Source organism: Coregonus lavaretus (assembly GCF_964263955.1).
Source record: "Coregonus lavaretus genome assembly, chromosome: 9".
Classification (NCBI taxonomy): domain Eukaryota; kingdom Metazoa; phylum Chordata; class Actinopteri; order Salmoniformes; family Salmonidae; genus Coregonus; species Coregonus lavaretus.
Genome location: NC_139996.1, coordinates 33,285,965 through 33,305,940, shown reverse-complemented (window position 1 = coordinate 33,305,940; position 19,976 = coordinate 33,285,965). Strand labels below are relative to the sequence as shown.

General features: G+C 42.4%; 2 protein-coding genes across 5 annotated transcripts in view; both read right to left on the bottom strand.

Moving 5' to 3' along the window:
- carmil2 (capping protein regulator and myosin 1 linker 2) overlaps positions 1–143 on the bottom strand; it is a 39,763-nt gene extending 39,620 nt beyond the window's left edge. For both annotated transcript variants that reach the window (XM_084168932.1, XM_084168933.1), the window contains exon 1: positions 78–143. In XM_084168932.1, the coding sequence (XP_084025058.1) occupies positions 78–114 (37 nt within the window). In that variant the 5' untranslated portion in view covers positions 115–143. The remainder of the gene's footprint in view (positions 1–77) is intronic.
- Positions 144–429: 286 nt separating this feature from the next.
- On the bottom strand, positions 430–18,478 carry LOC311134977 (transcriptional repressor CTCF-like). 3 transcript variants are annotated; one of them, XM_084168767.1, is made up of 12 exons: positions 18,297–18,478; positions 16,904–16,995; positions 16,198–16,701; positions 15,703–16,045; positions 15,422–15,592; positions 15,069–15,323; positions 14,824–14,973; positions 12,147–12,307; positions 5,680–5,862; positions 5,429–5,567; positions 5,075–5,314; positions 430–2,265 (listed from the first exon to the last, which is right to left on the bottom strand). In XM_084168767.1, exons 3-12 carry the CDS (start codon positions 16,690–16,692, stop codon positions 2,054–2,056), a joined length of 2,349 nt encoding a protein of 782 aa, XP_084024893.1. In that variant the 5' UTR covers positions 16,693–16,701; positions 16,904–16,995; positions 18,297–18,478; the 3' UTR covers positions 430–2,053. The 3 variants fall into 3 exon arrangements, with proteins under 3 accessions (XP_084024893.1, XP_084024892.1, XP_084024894.1); XM_084168766.1 differs by lacking the exon at positions 16,904–16,995; XM_084168768.1 differs by lacking the exon at positions 16,904–16,995 and having other exon boundaries at positions 430–2,262.
- Positions 18,479–19,976: the final 1,498 nt, after the last annotated feature.

The window sequence follows — 19,976 nt, the reverse complement described above, 5'->3', positions numbered from 1 at the left end:
TCTCAATCTTAAATGAGCATAAAAATAGGAATACATTGAGAAAGATACGTGACAGGAAAAGCAGTGGAGCTCCTTACCTTGTAAGCTGTAAGAGATGTCAGTATTGCCAGCCATGATGTTGGGCCCAGCTCTTGTCTGTAGGGGTAAGAGAGAGAGAGAGAGAGAGAGAGAGAGAGAGAGAGAGAGAGAGGGAGAGCGTGGGAGTAGCAGCAGCGGAGGCAGCTCAGGCAGGTCTGGGAGGCACACACACATCCTGCTGCTGTCAACCACTCAGAGTGAAACCACAGCAAGCTAGGAGCCCTGAGACAGGAAATGACAACCCTTTCAGTATCACCTTTGCTAAAGATCCCTACATGATCTGCTGCAATAACATAGTAATGTAAAGAGAAGAACTTCAAAAACCAAAAAATACAAAGAAAAAAACAGGAGTAGGCCAATATCTTTTTATTAGCTGTACAGCAATACATTCTGCATACCAACATGCCCTCTCAGCCATAATACATGTTTTATGTTGGTTTTCAGATCATTGTAAAATTCACACAGTACAGCCAGGTACAAAAATGCATCAACCTAGAATTTTTAAGAGCTTGACAAAAGCAATTTAAATGCAATTACATATAGAAGGAAGCTTCATGTTGTACCAGCATTAAAATGTTCTATGAAAGGACAGTTCTCTTAAACGAGTAACAACCTTTATACAAAATATCCTTCCCTCAGTTCTCTCCTCCCCTTTTTGAACGTCTTAAATCAGAATTTCACAAGGCCCTCTGACCGCTCCTGTATACATCCCACAACAAAACTACGCAGTTAGGACAAAATGGTCTGAGAAATTAACAGTGAACTGGGAGAAACATTCTGCTTCACAAGATTACCAAAGCCTTAATAATCATCTTTCATTTACAGTTAAGACCTGAAGCTAGTTCAATTGGACACCTCCCCCCTTTACAGTTTCACACAGAACTTGATTAAAGCTTTTCAGAATATGGGCGCAATTTACATCACAATCTCTTTACCTTATCTTGAAATGCAAAACAAAACGTACATGGTCATCTTTCAAAACCTCTAACATTAGTTCATGCAGTCAAGATGTTAGGTAGGTTAAGAGTGAGTAAAGCTGCTGTCCTCTGTACCTCCATAAATGCGCTACAGATATTTCAGGCTAAAAAGCTCAAAACAGGGAAGATCATATCTCCAACATGATTCACAGGGTGGGCAATGCCTCACACTTTAGAGATTAAAAAGCCACATACAGCCTGTGTTCCAAACAGCTACTGTTAAGAGTTCCTTTACCCCAGCATTAAAGTTCTTTAAATCCCTAGAAAAAGATTAAGATGTTTGTAATAAAACTTTTAAAGTATTTACAAGCAAAACCAGCCAAGATTACCATTTGTACAACATAACTGCAGTCTTTAAAACTTTGTGGGTGGATGGATGTCACTGTCCCTGGCCTGATTATAGTAGTTAATTTGATGCAAGTCTCTACAAACTTCATAATCTGTGACAAGTATAACAGTAAGTAAAATGGAATATGCAGTGAATAAAAAGTGTCAAAACACAGGAGTTCCTTTGACAGCTAAAGTAATAGTTTTAGTCTACAGCAGAGATAAGGTCCTAGATAACAAGGCTCAAATTATTGGCACTCACTGTTGCCATGTCAAGGTCACAAACAGGTTAAGAAAATAGTTTATTAGTTGGAGGAAAAAACAACAACTGACCCCTAAAGTAAGTCCCAATGTCCACCATGTGTCGAACCTCAGCTACCATCCCTCCATGCACCAGTAGATTACAGTAGAGAATGGATCCATTATTACACATTTCTCCACCATTCCACCCCCAGAAACAAATCTAAATTTCTACAGACCAAGCAGCTGGAACTTAAACTGTTACAGTGAATGCATGGAAGGAAGTGGGTTTGAGAGTGATAAGAAAACACACCGATTTGTTTAACATAAATTATAAAAACAAAAGGGTAAAGCGGAGTGGTTTGTAAGATGGCAGATTGTATGAAGAGGGTGGACTAGGGGATGTCTTTGAGCGGTCTCTGTGGGCTAGATCACCGGTCCATCATACTGAGGATCATCTCAGGGGTGAGGTCTCCATTGGGGGCAGCATCTGCTACAGGCAGCTCCACCGTCTCCACCCCTGCCTCCTCTGGCTGCTCCACCACCACCTCTGGGGCAGCCTGTTCAGCCTCTGGCTCCTTCTTCACTATGATGTTCTCTATGGCGCCGGTATTCTCATCCTCCACCTGGATGATGGCTGCTGCTGAGGAGACAGAGATAACACCAGGCATTATAACTAGACATTAAATGGTAATTAAAGCATAAACTGGGCATTGATTTAGACCAGGGATGTGCAACTAGCGGCCTACCCCCCTTTTGTAGGCCCGCATATCAATTTTCCCAAAATGTAAAAAACTAATATTTTACATTTTTAGTCATTTTAGCAGACGCTCTTATCCAGAGCGACTTACAGGAGCAATTAGGATTAAGTGCCTTGCTCATGGGCACATCGACAGATTTTTCACCTAGTCGGCTCGGGGATTAGAACCAGCGACCTTTCCGTTACTGGCACAACGCTCTTAACTAATACTAGGAACACCTTCCTAATATTATGTTGCACCCCCTTTTGCCCTCAGAACAGCCTCAATTTGTCATGGCATTGACTCTACAAAGTGTCGAAAATGTTCCACAGGGATGATGGCCCATCATGACTCCAATACTTCCCACAGTTGTGTCATGTTGGCTGGATGTCCTTTGGGTGGTGGACCATTCTTGATACACACTGGAAATTGCTGAGCGTGAAAAACCCAGCAGCGTTGCAGTTCTTGACACACTCAAACCGGTGCGCCTGGCACCTACTACCATACCCTGTTCAAAGGCACTTAAATCTTTTGTCTTGCCCATTTACCCTCTGAATGGCACACATACACAATCCATGTCTCAATTGTTTCAAGGCTTAAAAATCCTTCTTTAACCCATCTCCTCCCCTTCATTTACACTGATTGAAGTGGACTTAACAAGTGGCATCAATAAGGGATCATAGCTTTCACCTGGATTCACCTAGTCAGTCTACGTCATGGAAAGAGCAGGTGTCCTTAATGTTTTGTACACTCAGCACACACACACACACACACACACACACACACACACACACATATATACAGTGCCTTCCGGAAAGTGTTCAGACTCCTTGAATTTTTCCACTGTTACATTACAGCCTTATTCTAAAATGGATTAAATCAATACAAATCCTCAGAAATCTACACACAATACCCCATAATGATAAAGCGAAAACACGTTTTAGAAATGTTTGCACATTTATAAAAACACAAATACCTTATTTACATAAGTATTCAGACCCTTTTCTATGAGACTTGAAATTGAGCTCAGGTGCATCCTGTTTCCATTGATCATCCTTGAGATGTTTCTACAACTTGATTGGAGTCCACCTGTGGTCAATTCAATTGATTGGACATGATTTGGAAAGGCACACACCTGTCTATATAAGGTCCCACAGTTGACAGTGCATGTCAGAGCAAAAACCAAGCCATGAGGTCGAAGGAATTGTCTGTAGAGCTCCGAGACAGGATTGTGTCGAGGCACGGATCTGGGGAAGGGTACGAAAAAATGTCTGCAGCATTGAAGGTCCCCAAGAACACAGTGGCCTCTAGAGTTCCTCTGTGGAGATGGGAGAACCTTCCAGAAGGACAGCCATCTCTGCAGCACTCCACCAATCAGGCCTTTACGGTAGAGTGGCCAGACGGAAGCCAATCCTCAGTAAAAGGCACATGACAGCTGCTTGGGGTTTGCCAAAAGGCACCTAAAGACTCTCAGACCATGAGTAACAAGATTCTCTGGTCTGATGAAACCAAGATTGAACTCTTTGGCCTGAATGCCAAGCGTCCCGTCTGGAGGAAACGTGGCACCATCCCTACAGTGAAGCATGGTGGTGGCAGCATCATGCTGTGGGGATGTTTTTCAGCGGCAGGGACTGGGAGACTAGTCAGGATCGAGACAAAGATTAATGGAGCAAAGTACAGAAAGATCCTTGATGAAAACCTGCCCCACAGCGCTCAGGACCTCAGACTGTGCTTCGGGACAAGCCTCTGAATGTCCTCGAGTGACCCAGCCACAGCCCAGACTTGAACCCGATCAAACAGCTCTGGACTGAAAATAGCTGTGCAGCGACGCTCCCCATCCAACCTGACAGAGCTTGAGAGGATCTGCAGAGAAGAATGGAAGAAACTCCCCAAATACAGGTGTGCCAAGCTTGTAGTGTCATACCAAAGAAGACTTGATGCTGTAATCGCTGCCAAAGGTGCTTCAACAAAGTACTGAGTAAAGGGTCTGAATATTTATGTAAATGTGATATCAGTTTATTGTTAATACATTTGCAAAAATTTCTAAAATCAATTTTGCTTTGTCATTATGGGCTATTGTGTGATGATTGATGAGGAAACTTTCTTTTATTTTTATCAATTTTAGAATAAGGCTGTAACGTAACAAATGTGGAAAAAGTCAAGGGGTCTGAATACTTTCCGAAGTCACTGTGTGTGTATATATACAATTTTAGGAACTCAGTCAGGGTCTCAACTTAATGTTGAGTTAGAACAGTAGAATACACAAGGTGAAATTTCAAAATGTTGTCGTGCATCAGCAGTTTCTCTCTTGTGATGTCAGTCACTGTGTCACTGAATTAGCCCATGTCAGCTAAAATGTTTAAGATTGGTAGTAATCTTGTAGTAAACATGGTCAAATTATCGACCGGGGGGCCCCAGATTGATTTTGTTAGTCACGCTCACTCAGATCATATTAAAAATTAGTAGAATTGCAGGAAATTACCTAAAGCTGACATATTTTTTTTGCTTGCAACAAAGTTTTACTACGGGCCCCCGCAAAAGGCTAGGGCCAGCTCTGACTGCATGTGTGGGTATGGATGTGGGTACGCAGACCTGCGAGCCACTGCGGCCCCTCATGATGAGTTCAGATTTTTTGTGACCCCTACCCCCATCAAAAGTTGCCATTCCTGATTTAAACATTGCATGATATAGGATCAGGGAGACTTATCTCACCTGCAGCAGCCTTGACTTTGGGGGCAGCCTTGCTGGCTTTGGCGGGCGGGGAGGGTTTGGGGGCGTTCTTGGGGGGTCTGCCGCGTTTCCTCTTGACAGGTGGCTCTACAGGGGCGGGAATAGGTTTGGTGGGTGGAGCCTGCTCTAACTCCATCTCCTCCTCCTCTTCCTCCAGCAGTGCCGCCTCGGCCTCCTCATCCTCTTCATCAATGTCATCCAGCTCAGGATCAGCATTGTCCTCTGGAGGTGGGAAGATTTAAAAAGAGTCTAACACTGATCTCATTACATCCTAAGAGCAATAGTTTATAGGACACTACAATTAGATATGTTTCGGTATAAGAAAGGGTCTCTCACCACTGTCGTCGTCATCATCATCGTCCTTCCTTGAGCGCATCTTCCTCTTCCTCCCACCTCGTCCTCTCTTCGGTGGGGATCCGTTTTCTCCTTCACTAGGATCCCCGTTACAGTTCTCTGCATGTCTGGCCATGGTGTTCTGAGGAGATAATTATTTTTATTTTTTCCCAAAGGATAAAATGAAGGGCTATGCCCAAAACATGGGTGTATTTTTCCACTCAATTAATTTGTGTTTGAGTAAGCGTCCATACCCTGCGAGTGAAGGCCTTGCCACACTTGGTGCACACAAAGGCGGTGGGCACAAAGTTGGGGTCATGGTAGCGCCGAAAGTGCATGTCCAGGAGCTGCTTCTGACGGAAGGTCTTCTCACATTGGCTACAGGCGTAAGGCTTCTCTCCTGTGTGCGTGCGCCTGTGCATCAGCATGTGGCGCTCCTAGTCAATGCAAGGACAGCAAGAAATACATAAGGACAGAAAACTTAGGGGAATTTTACCAACTCCATCTCAAAACTGTTCAAAGGGTAGATACAATCAGCATAGAGCCAGTATCCATAAGGGAGTGACTGTTATTTATATTGGAGGGACACCTGGAGGTAATCACACCTCTTTTAAATGAAAATGGATGGCCCTCCCCCTAAGGAAAATATATATTTACCTGGCCCTCTCAGAGCATGTGAAAAAAAACAAAAAAATGTAAGCTTACCCCTCCAAAATTCTCATTAAAACCAAATAGCAGGGAATATTAAATCCCTTTTTACTCGGCTATCAATGTTGCTATCAATTCCTGGTTGAGAACCACTGCTGTATTCATACCATATTCATGTTATCCGCTAGAGGGCGGCATTTGCCAATTTAAGCGTTAAGGGCCATCCACACAAAGGACGATAACTATAAATTATACATACAGTACCAGTCAAAAGTTTGGACACACCTACTCATTCAAGGGTTTTTCTTTATTTTTTTACTCTTTTCTACATTGTAGAATAAGAGTGTGCAAAGCTCTCAAGGCAAAGGGTGGCTACTTTGAAGAATCCCAAATATATTTTGATTTGTTTAATACTTTTTTGGTTACTATATGATTCCATATGTGTTATTTCAGTGTTTTGATGTCTTCACTATTATTCTACAATGTAAAATTAAGAAAAACCCTTGAATGAGTAGGTGTCCAAACTTTTTACTGGTACTTTAACTATAAACCGTTGGTGAGCATCCACACTAGAGGAAAGTTAGTTCTACAGTAGCCTACGAAGGTCAATCAACTGATCAAAGCATCGTACTGCACCTTGTATACCCTACTGCACGCCTATTATTAAGGTGGTAAAACAGACCATTCAGTGCTTCAGGGTGTGTGCCCGCTCTGGTATTGTCACGTGCACAAATACAGTACTGTATCTGCACGCTGTTGGCTAGAGCACACGTATAGCCTACATGAGATTATTATGGACAAAAGAGCGAGATTATTTGTATTTGTCAAACGGCAGCCAAGCATCGATGATCACGTCACAAGAATAAAACCCTCGATACTTACTGGAAAGGAGCATCAAGCTCATCACCTTGCACTTTCAACACCCTGTGAAGTTCATAATAACTTTACATTTAAATTTGTAGCCTAATAATAAACTGCATGCTTTCCTGACGAGTCGTAATGTGGACCACACAACATGTCATCGCGTGACTCCATGTTTACTTCGATTTTGATGGTTGTTATATCAATATTTGCGCATAAAAGCGTTTCCACTGACATTTCTCGCATAATTCATTTTACCAACACAAAAAGATCCCACCTTCTCTAGCGTATTTTGTTTTGTCGAAATTTGGAAAATTTACAGATTTTTCCCCACTTATCAGGCCTGTCATTACATTTGTTATCTGCGAAATGTACTTTACTCTCATAAAAAGGTTGGATGAAAACCTGGTTAGTGTGATAACTGAAAACAATACTTCAAATGTAGGCTACATGTAGTCTAATAAATAAAAAATATATAGAAACGAATATTTAAATAAAATGTAGATTTAACAACAACAAACACTTTTTAGCCTGCGCATCTTTTACATCATGTCATTGCTTGCCTCATTGCTCAAGTGGTTTGCAAGTGATTTCCATTTTTCGAACGGATGTCAATTCGTTTGGATTTTCTTTTTCCACTGCTCAATGTCTGTCCTGTGCAACCATTTAATACATCAGTGCAACAATGTTATCATCACTGGCCAGTGATGCACTCTCGCTGCATCTTTCCCCGACATTTAATTTTACATTCAGCAAGCCTGCTTCTCTCCATGAAAAGCCTATTAGGCCTAGTATAAAAACAAATGTATCTCCTATAGATTTTGTAGCTGTCAGTGCTGTGTGTCAGTTGACTGTGCAAACAATTTGGAATTTTAAACATGAATGCTTTTTATTTTAAAACAAAAAATTGATGCAGTCAGTCTATTTGTCTATTGTCAACAGTTTACAAGGTCCTGAAAGGTACATTCGCAGGCTACTCATATGGTGTATTTTGATCACACACTCGCCCATTTTCCAAACGATACCACACTATGTTACATAAAGCAGGTTTTTAAAGGACCAAAGAGTATGTTTGCTTCGTGTTTTCACTTTTGACATGGAAAAATTATCACGATACTGTTATCATCAAAGCCCTATTAACAGCATTAGAAAGTTAAAATTCTTCCATTTTTTTACTATTAGATACCCTTATTTGGCACGTTTTTTGCCCCGTGTTTGATTTGTGAGCTTAAACGGTGGGCAGGCTTTTGTTAAACATGAAACAAAGTAGGCCCCTAGACTAATGAATACACCATCTGCCTTCATCAAAACAATGTTTTTGTTGCATATTTCAGTCCAGAACCTGCCTAGGTTTAGGGGGGGGGGGTTGTATATTGTGAGAGACAGGTAGGCCTAATGCAGGGAAAAGCCAACGCAGGGAGAAGAACTGTGATCACTTGGCTAGAATCGCTAATGCACATAACAAATGGAAGGAACACTAGAGTCAATTTGAATTAACGGTCGTCTTCGGGACAAAATGTCACCTGCCTTTTCAGGCAGCCACAAAACAGATTCCAGATGCCTAAGCCAACTTTATGATTGCGGTAGAACTTCATTGCCCCCTAGCGGTCATACCACTCAATAGGATTTCACATGGAATTGTATTACATTAAATAAAATTTAAATGGCAGTTTAAACATAAAAAAACATCCATTTGTCACATCCCTAGTTAATGTGCAGTGTAGGATGCTGGGCTATGGAGTTGGTGCTCCTTTGTCAGTGAATATCCAATCAAGGTCATTGGCAGGAAGGTAAGCGGTTGAAATTTACACAACTGTTACCTGAAGGAAAATGGGGGACGGTCATGCTTTTTCAATTTCAGTCAGGGGGAATAATTTCTGTAATCCGCGCTTTTTCCCCCAACTGTTAGCGACGAAGTGCAGAGTGCTTTGTATCCACAGCAAATTATTAGAAACATGCATTTTTTGTAATTTGACCCCCTTTTTCTCCCCAATTTCGTGATATCCAATTGGTAGTTACAATCTTGTCTCATCGCTGCAACTCCCCAACGGACTCGGGAGATGCGAAGGTCATGCGTCCCCCGAAACATGACCCGCCAAGCCGCGCTGCTTCTTAACACTTGCTGGCTTAACCCGGAATCCAGCCGCACCATTGTGTCGGAGGAAACACCATTCAACTGACGACTAAAGTCAGCTTGCAGGCGCCCGGCCCCCCACAAGGAGTCACTAGAGCGCGATGAGCTAAGGAAAGCTCCCGGCCAAACCCTCTCCTAACTCGGACGACGCTGGGCCAATTGTGTGCCGAACCCCAGGCAGTTGTGACGCCTCAACACTGCGATGCAGTGCCTTAGACCGCTGCGCCACTCGGGAGGCCCTACATGCATTACAATTCTGTAACAAACCACTAATGCATTGTTGCGTTAGGTAGGCCTTTTGTAAATGTTTTCCCCTTTATGATGATCGGGACCTGTTAGTGGTAGCTTTGTGATAACGGCACTGTGATATTAATTTTGTGGGGGGAAAAACATGTTGTTTTATTAATATTAACAATTACAGTGGGGATAAAAAGTATTTAGTCAGCCACCAATTGTGCAAGTTCTCCCACTTAAAAAGATGAGAGAGGCCTGTAATTTTCATCATAGGTACACGTCAACTATGACAGACAAATTGAGAATTTTTTTCTCCAGAAAATCACATTGTAGGATTTTTAATGAATTTATTTGCAAATTATGGTGGAAAATAAGTATTTGGTCAATAACAAAAGTTTCTCAATACTTTGTTATATACCCTTTGTTGGCAATGACACAGGTCAAACGTTTTCTGTAAGTCTTCACAAGGTTTTCACACACTGTTGCTGGTATTTTGGCCCATTCCTCCATGCAGATCTCCTCTAGAGCAGTGATGTTTTGGGGCTGTCGCTGGGCAACACGGACTTTCAACTCCCTCCAAAGATTTTCTATGGGGTTGAGATCTGGAGACTGGCTAGGCCACTCCAGGACCTTGAAATGCTTCTTACGAAGCCACTCCTTCGTTGCCCGGGCGGTGTGTTTGGGATCATTGTCATGCTGAAAGACCCAGCCACGTTTCATCTTCAATGCCCTTGCTGATGGAAGGAGGTTTTCACTCAAAATCTCACGATACATGGCCCCATTCATTCTTTCCTTTACACGGATCAGTCGTCCTGGTCCCTTTGCAGAAAAACAGCCCCAAAGCATGATGTTTCCACCCCCATGCTTCACAGTAGGTATGCTGTTCTTTGGATGCAACTCAGCATTTTTTGTCCTCCAAACACGACGAGTTGAGTTTTTACCAAAAAGGTATATTTTGGTTTCATCTGACCATATGACATTCTCCCAATCCTCTTCTGGATCATCCAAATGCACTTTAGCAAACTTCAGACGGGCCTGGACATGTACTGGCTTAAGCAGGGGGACACGTCTGGCACTGCAGGATTTGAGTCCCTGGCGGCGTAGTGTGTTACTGATGGTAGGCTTTGTTACTTTGGTCCCAGCTCTCTGCAGGTCATTCACTAGGTCCCCCCGTGTGGTTCTGGGATTTTTGCTCACCGTTCTTGTGATCATTTTGACCCCACGGGGTGAGATCTTGCGTGGAGCCCCAGATCGAGGGAGATTATTAGTGGTCTTGTATGTCTTCCATTTCCTAATAATTGCTCCCACAGTTGATTTCTTCAAACCAAGCTGCTTACCTATTGCAGATTCAGTCTTCCCAGCCTGGTGCAGGTCTACAATTTTGTTTCTGGTGTCCTTTGACAGCTCTTTGGTCTTGGCCATAGTGGAGTTTGGAGCGTGACTGTTTGAGGTTGTGGACAGGTGTCTTTTATACTGATAACAAGTTCAAACAGGTGCCATTAATACAGGTAACGAGTGGAGGACAGAGGAGCCTCTTAAAGAAAAAGTTAGTTCTGTGAGAGCCAGAAATCTTGCTTGTTTGTAGGTGACCAAATACTTATTTTCCACCATAATTTGCAAATAAATTCATTAAAAATCCTACAATGTGATTTTCTGGATTTTTTCCCCTCAATTTGTCTGTCATATTTGACGTGTACCTATGATGAAAATTACAGGCCTCTCATCTTTTTAAGTGGGAGAACTTGCACAATTGGTGGCTGACTAAATACATTTTTTCCCCATTGTACATTTCATTTTTTAAAGTTTTAAAGTTTAAACCAGGGGTTGGAACCAAAATTATTTTCCAATCGTTTTGTTCTAAACAGAACCATTCTTTTTTTTCATTTCGTTCCACTGTTCTGACCTGTAAAATAAAGTTCTGAACTGGTTACAATAACAAAAAATTACTGGTTTATATAATTTATTTCTGTTCCTTTTAAACCTCTGAAATCATATATTTGTACATTTAGCTCGACATTAAATTACTTCACCAATCATGCAGTGCGGATAGAGCTGCTTGCTATGTGGCGGGCAAGCTATAGTTCAGTGAGTTGTTTACATGCGTGATGGAAAGACATGGCGCAAGATGCAACTAAAATTTGCAGATGGGGAAAGAGGGCTTGGCTTGAAGCGCTGGGCATCTTGTGATGACATGCATTATCTGAATTAGGCACGCAGAATTATACCTAAGGAGGAGCAGCTTCAATGGAGGAACATTTCATGTCTGAACTTCAGAGTTGACTTAACGTTGGACCAGAGAAGCTAGCTAGCTAACAAGCTTGTGTTTGCAGAGCGGCAGCATAATTTAAAAAATGTCTTACCTTTTTGTTGTTAATAAATCCAATGTGAAATGTGATAACTATATTATCACTAACTAGCATTAAAAAAGTTAATCCTTTCTTCTCCAATTAAAAATCTCTCCCAATCATTTGAATTACGCTTTTTACGTCAGAGGCTAGGCTACAGCGTCGTAGGGGGGAGAGGCAGGAAGCCTACACGCGCACACACAAGCAAAGATTTTCAGATGGTAGGCAGACACTGGAAGAAGTTTCTGATTGACAGGAGGGCTTTGCATAGGTGCTTTGTTTAGTTTTTTTGTGAGACTGGAAAAAATGCCCGGAACGTAAAAGGTTATTAACCGGTTCCCATGCTTTTAAAATAATGGTTATGTTCCTAGAAAAATGTAATCATTTTTGGTTCTGTTCCCTGAACTGGTTCCGACCCCTGGTTTAAACGTTCACACCCCTAACATTTACTCCTGTCTAGATTCTCTATCATCCCAGGTTAGAGACAGCAGGACCTCACCTGTCTGCAGCAGTAATCACACTGGTCACACTTGAAGCGTTTCTCGTTCTTGTGGGACTTCTGGTGCTGGATGAGTGCGTAGCGCTCGTGGAACACAGCATCACAGTAACGACATTTCCTGCCCTGCTCAATGAACGAGTGCTGTTTACGCAGATGGACGCCTGGAGGAAGGGGTAAAACCAGCTTATTGAGAGAGATGTCATCTATATAAACAAGTTCAGTCACAATTAGGGCTGTGGCGGTCACAAACTTTCATCAGCCGGTGATTGTCAAGCAAATAACTGTCGGTCTCACTGGAATTTTCTGTTAATTAACATAAACACATTTAGAATCTCCTGGCTTCCACACATAGCCTACAAGCCACTGACACAGACCTTTGGAACATCTACATTTTAAAAAGTATAATAAATTAATGTAATATAGCCTACACCTTCACAATAAATGCATTATTTATTTTAGACCGGTCTAAAGAAGCATGATATGAAGAAAATGTAGTCTATTTCAGAAGAACAGAATAGCATACTCTGAGTTGTCCTTATGTTAGGTCCTGATCTGGCTATGCCAAATGGCTGTTGGCTACACTAGTTCATTTAGCAGACAAGATTTTCTTAGAATTCTGTGGCATTATTTTATAGTATGAAGAATACAATTGAACAAAGCTGAATAAAATATAAATATTTTCTCCAAACGATTTGAGGGAGTGCGCACATGCGGCTATTCTGTGTTGCGCAGTTAACAAAGAAATAGGTAGTCCTATATGCTTAATTTAGAGTTATTAATGTAACTTTAGTTGTTCTACAAACGTTGAGCTATATGTTTTGATTTTTAATACAGTGTAAGGCTACACGATGCGACTAATGATGATTTGAAAAAAGTCGCTTGAAAGGCTGAGCTCTGCTTTGTTTTTTGCGCAGGCTGTACACACTTCATTAGTCTCTCATTCACAATTTGACAAGCACTTGATAATGCCTCGAATTTCACGGCGGCATTCCCTTTGTGGCCGTAATGCACCCTAAAAAAATCCATGCCTTTTGCGGCCAGTAGATATTGGAAGAACTGTCCACATTTACTTTTGGTCAGCAAACAAGATGAGTAGGCCTAACGAACAGCAAAAGCACTAGCCTATGTCAATCTACCATCCCCATAGTACAAAAGTTGACATATTCTATTAGAGAAATAAATATTCCAAACAGTCTGGGACAGTTGTGGGATACGATAGATCCCAAATTAATACAACCACCAGCATAAAAAAAAATGCAATGTGGCTGACGCAACAGATCAGAATGTTTAGTTTAAAATGTTGATAAACTATTAGGCTATTTCTTCACATTATAAGCACAGCAATGCGCACATAGCAGTAGGCTATAAGCGCAAATGTTATATTAGCTGGAAAACACCATTCTCAAAAGTGACCGCAAATGCAATTATGCATGTAATGCTTTTATTATAAAGGTGCATTTTTTTGGTGAAAATTATCTTCCCCAAACTTGAAACTCACGGGCTGCTTATGTATGCCAGTTAGGCTCTACACCCCTTGTAAAGAGGATTAATGCGCTTAATTTTAAGAAGTTATTTGGCCACTTTAGTTGTGATACAAACCTTATCAAAAGATATAGGCCTATGGGCTATGCTACATGAGGTGTGCGACTATGATTCGAAAAAGTCACAAAAAAAAGGTATTGTTCCTTATGCTGGGCATCATTCACAAGTGATGATATATAATTCACAAGTGATTGGCTAATATTGTCACCCATCAGACTATTCTTGATTTAATAGTCTTTACATATACTAAATAATATGTGTGAAATTTGTTTTGATTTATAATGGACCATTATCATGCACCTAAATCGAAACATGTCATCTATGCACTTAAATAGCAAATGGAGGACGCTTTCCCCGTGGTTAATTTTCATGCCAGCCAGCTAGGCTACACTCATGTTGTAAATATAAGCAATGTGCTTAATATTAGGAAAGTTGAGAAATAAATATAGTATGCCTATAGAAAGCTGATGGGATCCTCCTCTTTTTAGTAGAGCCCATCACTCTGTTCTCACGCAATTGCATAGCCTATAGAAATGTTGCGCAACATGAGCTCATGGGCTCTCATGAAGTGTTTGATTAGATTTTCAAACACATTCGCATTGATGTCAGAATGATTAGAGGGACAATAGAGTGCTGAGTACCATGCAGTTCGCAAGTTTGGTAGGCTACTAATGACCATCAGCAGCATCAGAGCTTGGAGAAGCCTAATTACCGTGACTAAACGGTCACGTGGAATTTGACTGCCTTCATGACTTGTGGCCGCCGGTGTGGGGGTAATACGGTCACCGCAACAGCCCTAGTCACAATGAAGTTTACGGTATGCTGTCATCATACTGGGATAATCAGGCCAAAAGTCAACGACTAGGTATCTAGTCACTCTCCCGAGTGGCGCAGTGGTCTAAGGCATTGAATCACAGTGCTAGCTGAATCCAGGCTCTGTCGTAGCCGGCCGCGACCGGGAGACCCATGGGGCGGCGCACAATTGGCCCAGCGTCGTCCAGGGTAGGGATGTAGCTCAGTTGGTTTGCAACGCCAGGGTTGTGGGTTCGATTCCCACGGGGGACCAGTATGAAAAAATTAAAATGTAAGTCGCTCTGGATAAGAGCATCTGCTAAATGACGTAAATGTATCTAACCCAGGTCACTCTTTCGGGCGATAACGGTGTCACAGTGGGGGCAGTGGAACTTGGCCACATTCTCTGTGTGCTTCTGCAGGATGTGCATCTTCATGGTTCCACTCTGGGTGAAACGGGCATGGCAAATATAGCACTCGTACGGCTTCTCTCCTGGAAAACAAAGCAGGAAAACATGAGTGCACAAGTTGAACAATCAGGTCAGTCACTAATTGTGTTTACACAAGTGTGTCAATCAGGTCAGTCACCTGAGTGTGTCCTCATGTGTCTCTTCAGCTTGTAGGTGTCTCTGCTGGCGTAGCTGCACAGACTGCACTGGAACGGACGCTCCCCAGTGTGGGAACGGATGTGCCGCTTTAGCTTGCTCACCTCCACACTGGCATAGTCACACATGGAGCACTTGAAGGGTTTCTCATGAGTGTGCTTATAGCGACGATGACGGACCAGCTCTCCACTGGTCACAAAGGCCATGTCACAATCTTGACACTTGTGTGGTCTGGTACCTGTAAACAGAAACAGTTATAATGGTATCTAACATGGTAACATGGACAGGACTCATAACATAGGATTGTCTGTCAATGTGACTATGATGACACCATACCTGTGTGTGTGTTGAGGTGGTTCCTCAGCAGGGTAACGGTCCTGAAGGCCCTTCCACACAGATGGCACTTGTGGGGCCTCTCATCTGTGTGGCTCTTCATGTGTCGATCTAGGTTGGAGCGGCGGGGACAGGTGTAGCTACACAGCTCACACTGGAATGTTTTCTTCACACCTGGAGCACACAAAGGCCTTGAGTCAGCACTTGCAGAGGCATTCAACACCACAACTTGAGTTACAACATTCACCATCAACAAAGGACACAGAAAGAAGGGGTAATCTCACCCTTCTTCTTAATTTTGGTGGGTTTGGGGGGTTTCATGTTGCCCACCACCTTCTCTGCGTTGACCTCGGAGAGCATCCCTTCCTGCTGCTCCTCTTCAAAGTCGTACACGGACACGTCCATGTTGTCTTTGTCCCCCTCTGTGTTGTAGCGCAGCTTGCTCTTTTTTGCCTTCTTGGTGGTCTTCCTGGCTGGGGGCTGGTAGTCAGGGTCCTTGGCCCATTGTGGATCTTCAGGCTGGTGCTCACAGTGCAGCTCCTCCTCCTCAGGCTGGACCTGCTGCTCCTCCTGGTGCTCATCTTGCTCCACTGTTTCCACCTCACCATTCGCACCAACCTTCACCACCTGAAGAAGCAGTAGTGTTTTTAGTTTCTCTACAACTAGTACATTTAGATATGCACCAGTGGTACAAAATGCTGTTGTACACCCATGGGGAAAGATGCTCCCATTAGTTCTGAATGATGTAATATGTAGCCATGAAGTGCAGTCTCTCTTACCTGGAAGCCCTCTGGCAGGGGCAGGGTGTGGCAGATCACAGGATTTCCATCTTTGGGCATGGCCGTGGTGTCTACGAAGGTGCCCTGTAGTGCCTCTACAGTGGCCTGGGTGACAGGGACAGCAGAGACAGGGACCTGGACCAGCTGTAGCTCCCCGAGGCCTCCCAGCTGCTGCTCATCCATGTTGACAACCTGCAGAGTGATGATCTGGGTCTCATCCACCGTGGTGACCGTGGCCTCGTGGGCTGTAGCCACAGGGGCGTCTATCACCTCAGTCTTCATCTGCAGCAAGGCCGGGTCCAGGGAGTCCATTACCATCATCTCCACATTGACTTCCTCCACCAGCTGCTGGGGATCCAGACCAGCCACTCCCTCTGGCTGCTGGTCCATTACCCCCTCTGCTGCTTGCTGGAGCAGGTCTGCCACCACCTCATCCCCCTCATAGGTGATGCAGTCCTTGGCCACAACCCCAACGTCAGTTGGTCCTCCGTCCATCGGTAATACCTGAGAGAATCATCCCAAAACCAATCAGCACACAATCTAAAAATGTAATCTTAACGCATAACCATTTATTAATAAATGTTGAAAGTGTACCAGGACATATGACCAATCTAGCTAGGGCTAACAGACTGAAAATGGCATACTGTGTTCAGTTCAGGCAAGATCTCAAACATGATGCAACTTCCTTAGCTTCCTAAATTGTTACCTGCACTAGAAAGGAATACTTCCATCTTTCTAGATCTGCTTGGCTTCCTCAATTTCTGACTCAACTCTCCTGACTGTTACCTGACACTCAACCTGTGGGGAAGACAAACAAGTTTAACATCTACATAAACCTACTGCATGTATTGAATGCACAGAGACACATTCATAACTAGTTAAGCCAGTCTAGCAAATGTGGCTGACCTGGTATTATCAAAAACAACCTACAAGTATGATGTGACATTCATTCACAGTGAACATGGACAGCGTTTTGATATTAGAAATGAAGTCATATAGGCAGTCATGTTTTTGTACCGCTACCAGCCGGGTTGTAGAGGGAGCTCTACCCTGTTTTTATCCATTCTAGCTAGTTAACGTTAGTGCCGTTGTCGCTCAATGTAGACTTTGAATCAGACAGCGGACACTGGATGGAAGACGAACTGCAGTGAGCTGGCAGCAGAGGCATTTAGATGATTCTTTTTTAGATAACAGTCGCATTAATTTGAGGCCGGAGGGAGACGTCGTACTAGTGGAAACGCTCGTGAAAATGACTATCGGGGTCATTAATGTTATGCATCTTCCTTGTTTGAATTCGGTCTGCGCAACAAGCCAAGCCAGCTAACTTGTATATTGCTAACGTTAGCTAAATAGCGTCTGCTAAATTGTGAATAGTCTTTGCATCTAGGACCTTACCGTTATAAAATGCTAGTTAGCTAACGCTAGAAGTTATAGTTAATGTGGTCATTTTAAAACTAACAGCTAACTAGATCATTAGAAAGTTAGCTTGATTAATGGAAGTGGTTTACTAACGTTAGCTTTTGCCAAGGCCGTTAACAGGGTGGGGCAATATTGATAGTAAACAGTTTTTGTAAATTATAGCTAATTTCGATTGATGGCTTTACTAGCTAACAAAACTAGTTAGTGGCGTGGAAACCAAAGTTATGTAGATAGGTGTCTAACAATCTATGGTTACATAGCTAACTAGTTAGATTATGCATGTGCGATTTAGTAAATTCCGTGTTCTGAGCTACAATCTGGCGCGCGCTGACTTCATACGCAGCCGCGAGTTTCTATCTTGACACAGGGTAAAAAGACAGGACACAAAGAAGAAAAATAAAATGGACGCCTGGCCTAAACACTAAACCAACACGTTGAAGTATTTAATGATCGATCCTTGCCTAAGTGCAAACTAATATAGCTCTAAAAATACTCGTTATTGCGACATTTCGTTGAACTTCTGGGTTATAAATGTTTTTTTTGCTAAATTTTCGATAACGATAGAGGGAGACAAACACCCCCCGTCTGCCGCCTGGACCCGGAGCCCCATCGTGACACCTAGAGGCCGATTAAAGCTCCTGCAAAACTGCCCCCTTTTCTGGAAAGTACTGTTACTTTACCTGCTCTTCGTCGTTTAATTCCTCGCTGAATTCGACAGAAAGCCCAGAGTATGTTCCTCAATCAGACCGAGATGGCTGAGAATTGCGCCCTTCTCCTCCGTCAGTTTTAATCCTCTCCCGCTTTTGCAGAGTAGGCTCCGCACAAAATGGCGGCCTTGTGAAAGTTAATGCGCCTGTGCAGTGAAGGGGGGCGGTGGCGAGAGGGTGGGTGTAAAGCGTTTTAAACATTGAATTATGGGGATTGGCCATGTGGGGCGCTACTTTTGAAATACAGTACACCGTCATGAATAGATCATTTATTAGGTTATATATAATCAATCTGATTACATTTATAACTTCATACGAATGTCAATGTCTGTCTGTTATATGATCATCACAGGCAGTTAAAAGCGGTTGTCACAGGCTGTATTTTATATTTATTCAACAGGCCTATAATAAACACTCCGAATGTGTAGTTGTACCAAAATTATTAAAAAACTGTACATTTCATTGAGCCATTCCATTTTTGTCATCAATGTTTTCCAGATTTTTCTATCAGTTTGAACAATAATTTAAGTATGTATACCCAAGGCTACAATAGTTCGTATCACATTTGATGCCAAGCATGATATTTGCCAGACAATATACTTTTAACAAAAATAAATCTAAAGAAAATCACTTATTTTAATGCTGCAGTCATAAGGTAAATAAATATACTTTGCTGCAGTGTTTCTATTAGCACTGCATCAATTCATTCTTAAATAAAGTATTTAATCTCAAGTCTCATTAAACCGCGTTCCACTGTAAAATTGAGCCACTTATACACTCAAGAAGCCATTGAAGCCACTGAGGTCAATTGTTATTTTGAAGTGCTATATAATACAACTGATCAATCTGCAAACTAAATAATGTACAATGAATGCAGGTTCTCATCACACCCTGATTCCACTCTATATGGCCAGCAGGTGGCCAGCACAAGCAGTTTGGTTGTCTGTTTCAGTGAGAAGTTTTCTGCTTCAAAAAGGCAAAGTCCACCACAGTTAGAAGTTTTCAATAATAATGATAATTTAAAAAAACTCCACCACCCATACAGCTGAAAGAATCTTCAGTTATATCACCTAATGGTGAGTCTCAGGAAGTGCATGGTGATTTACTGAGGCATCAGCACTCAAACCAAATATGAATTTACTGAGATTGTTTCAACAATGCCAACTGAATTACAATTCAACTATATAATGTGTACACTTCCAGTGGAATATATTCCCATAAAGCATTTAATGATAGTATGGAATGATGGCACTGTCATAACTGTTTTCCCAGACTTCTTCTCCCTGGCCGGCAACAAGCTCCTCATCAGACTGGTCCTAGAGTGTGGAACTGCACCACCATCATCTCCTGAGGAACAACCAAATACCTTCCATCCCCATGACTTACTTCAGTACTCCTTCCACACACTGATATTCTCCACACAGACCATCACCAACCAGCTTCATTACAAATACAGCAGATCAAAAGCGCATTTAAGTGAGGGGGTCCTGCAGGAGCATGGCCCCCTTCACCACCTCTGGGGAAAAGTGATAGATTATGATTTGATTGGTATAACTTAGATTTTTAACAATTCAGAAAAATATGTATGAAAATACCTACTCATTCAAGGGTTTTTCTTTATTTTTACTATTTTCTACATTGTAGAATAATAGT

Coding starts and splice junctions, on each gene's coding strand:
- LOC311134977 (XM_084168767.1), bottom strand. CDS start 16,692: ATGGACGGAGGACCAACTGACGTTGGGGTTGTGGCCAAGGACTGCATC. Junction 12,308..14,823: donor CGCCCGAAAGAGTGACCTGG/GTTAGATACATT, acceptor CCCTTCCTCCAG/GCGTCCATCTGCGTAAACAG. Junction 5,863..12,146: donor GTGATTACTGCTGCAGACAG/GTGAGGTCCTGC, acceptor TGCATTGACTAG/GAGCGCCACATGCTGATGCA.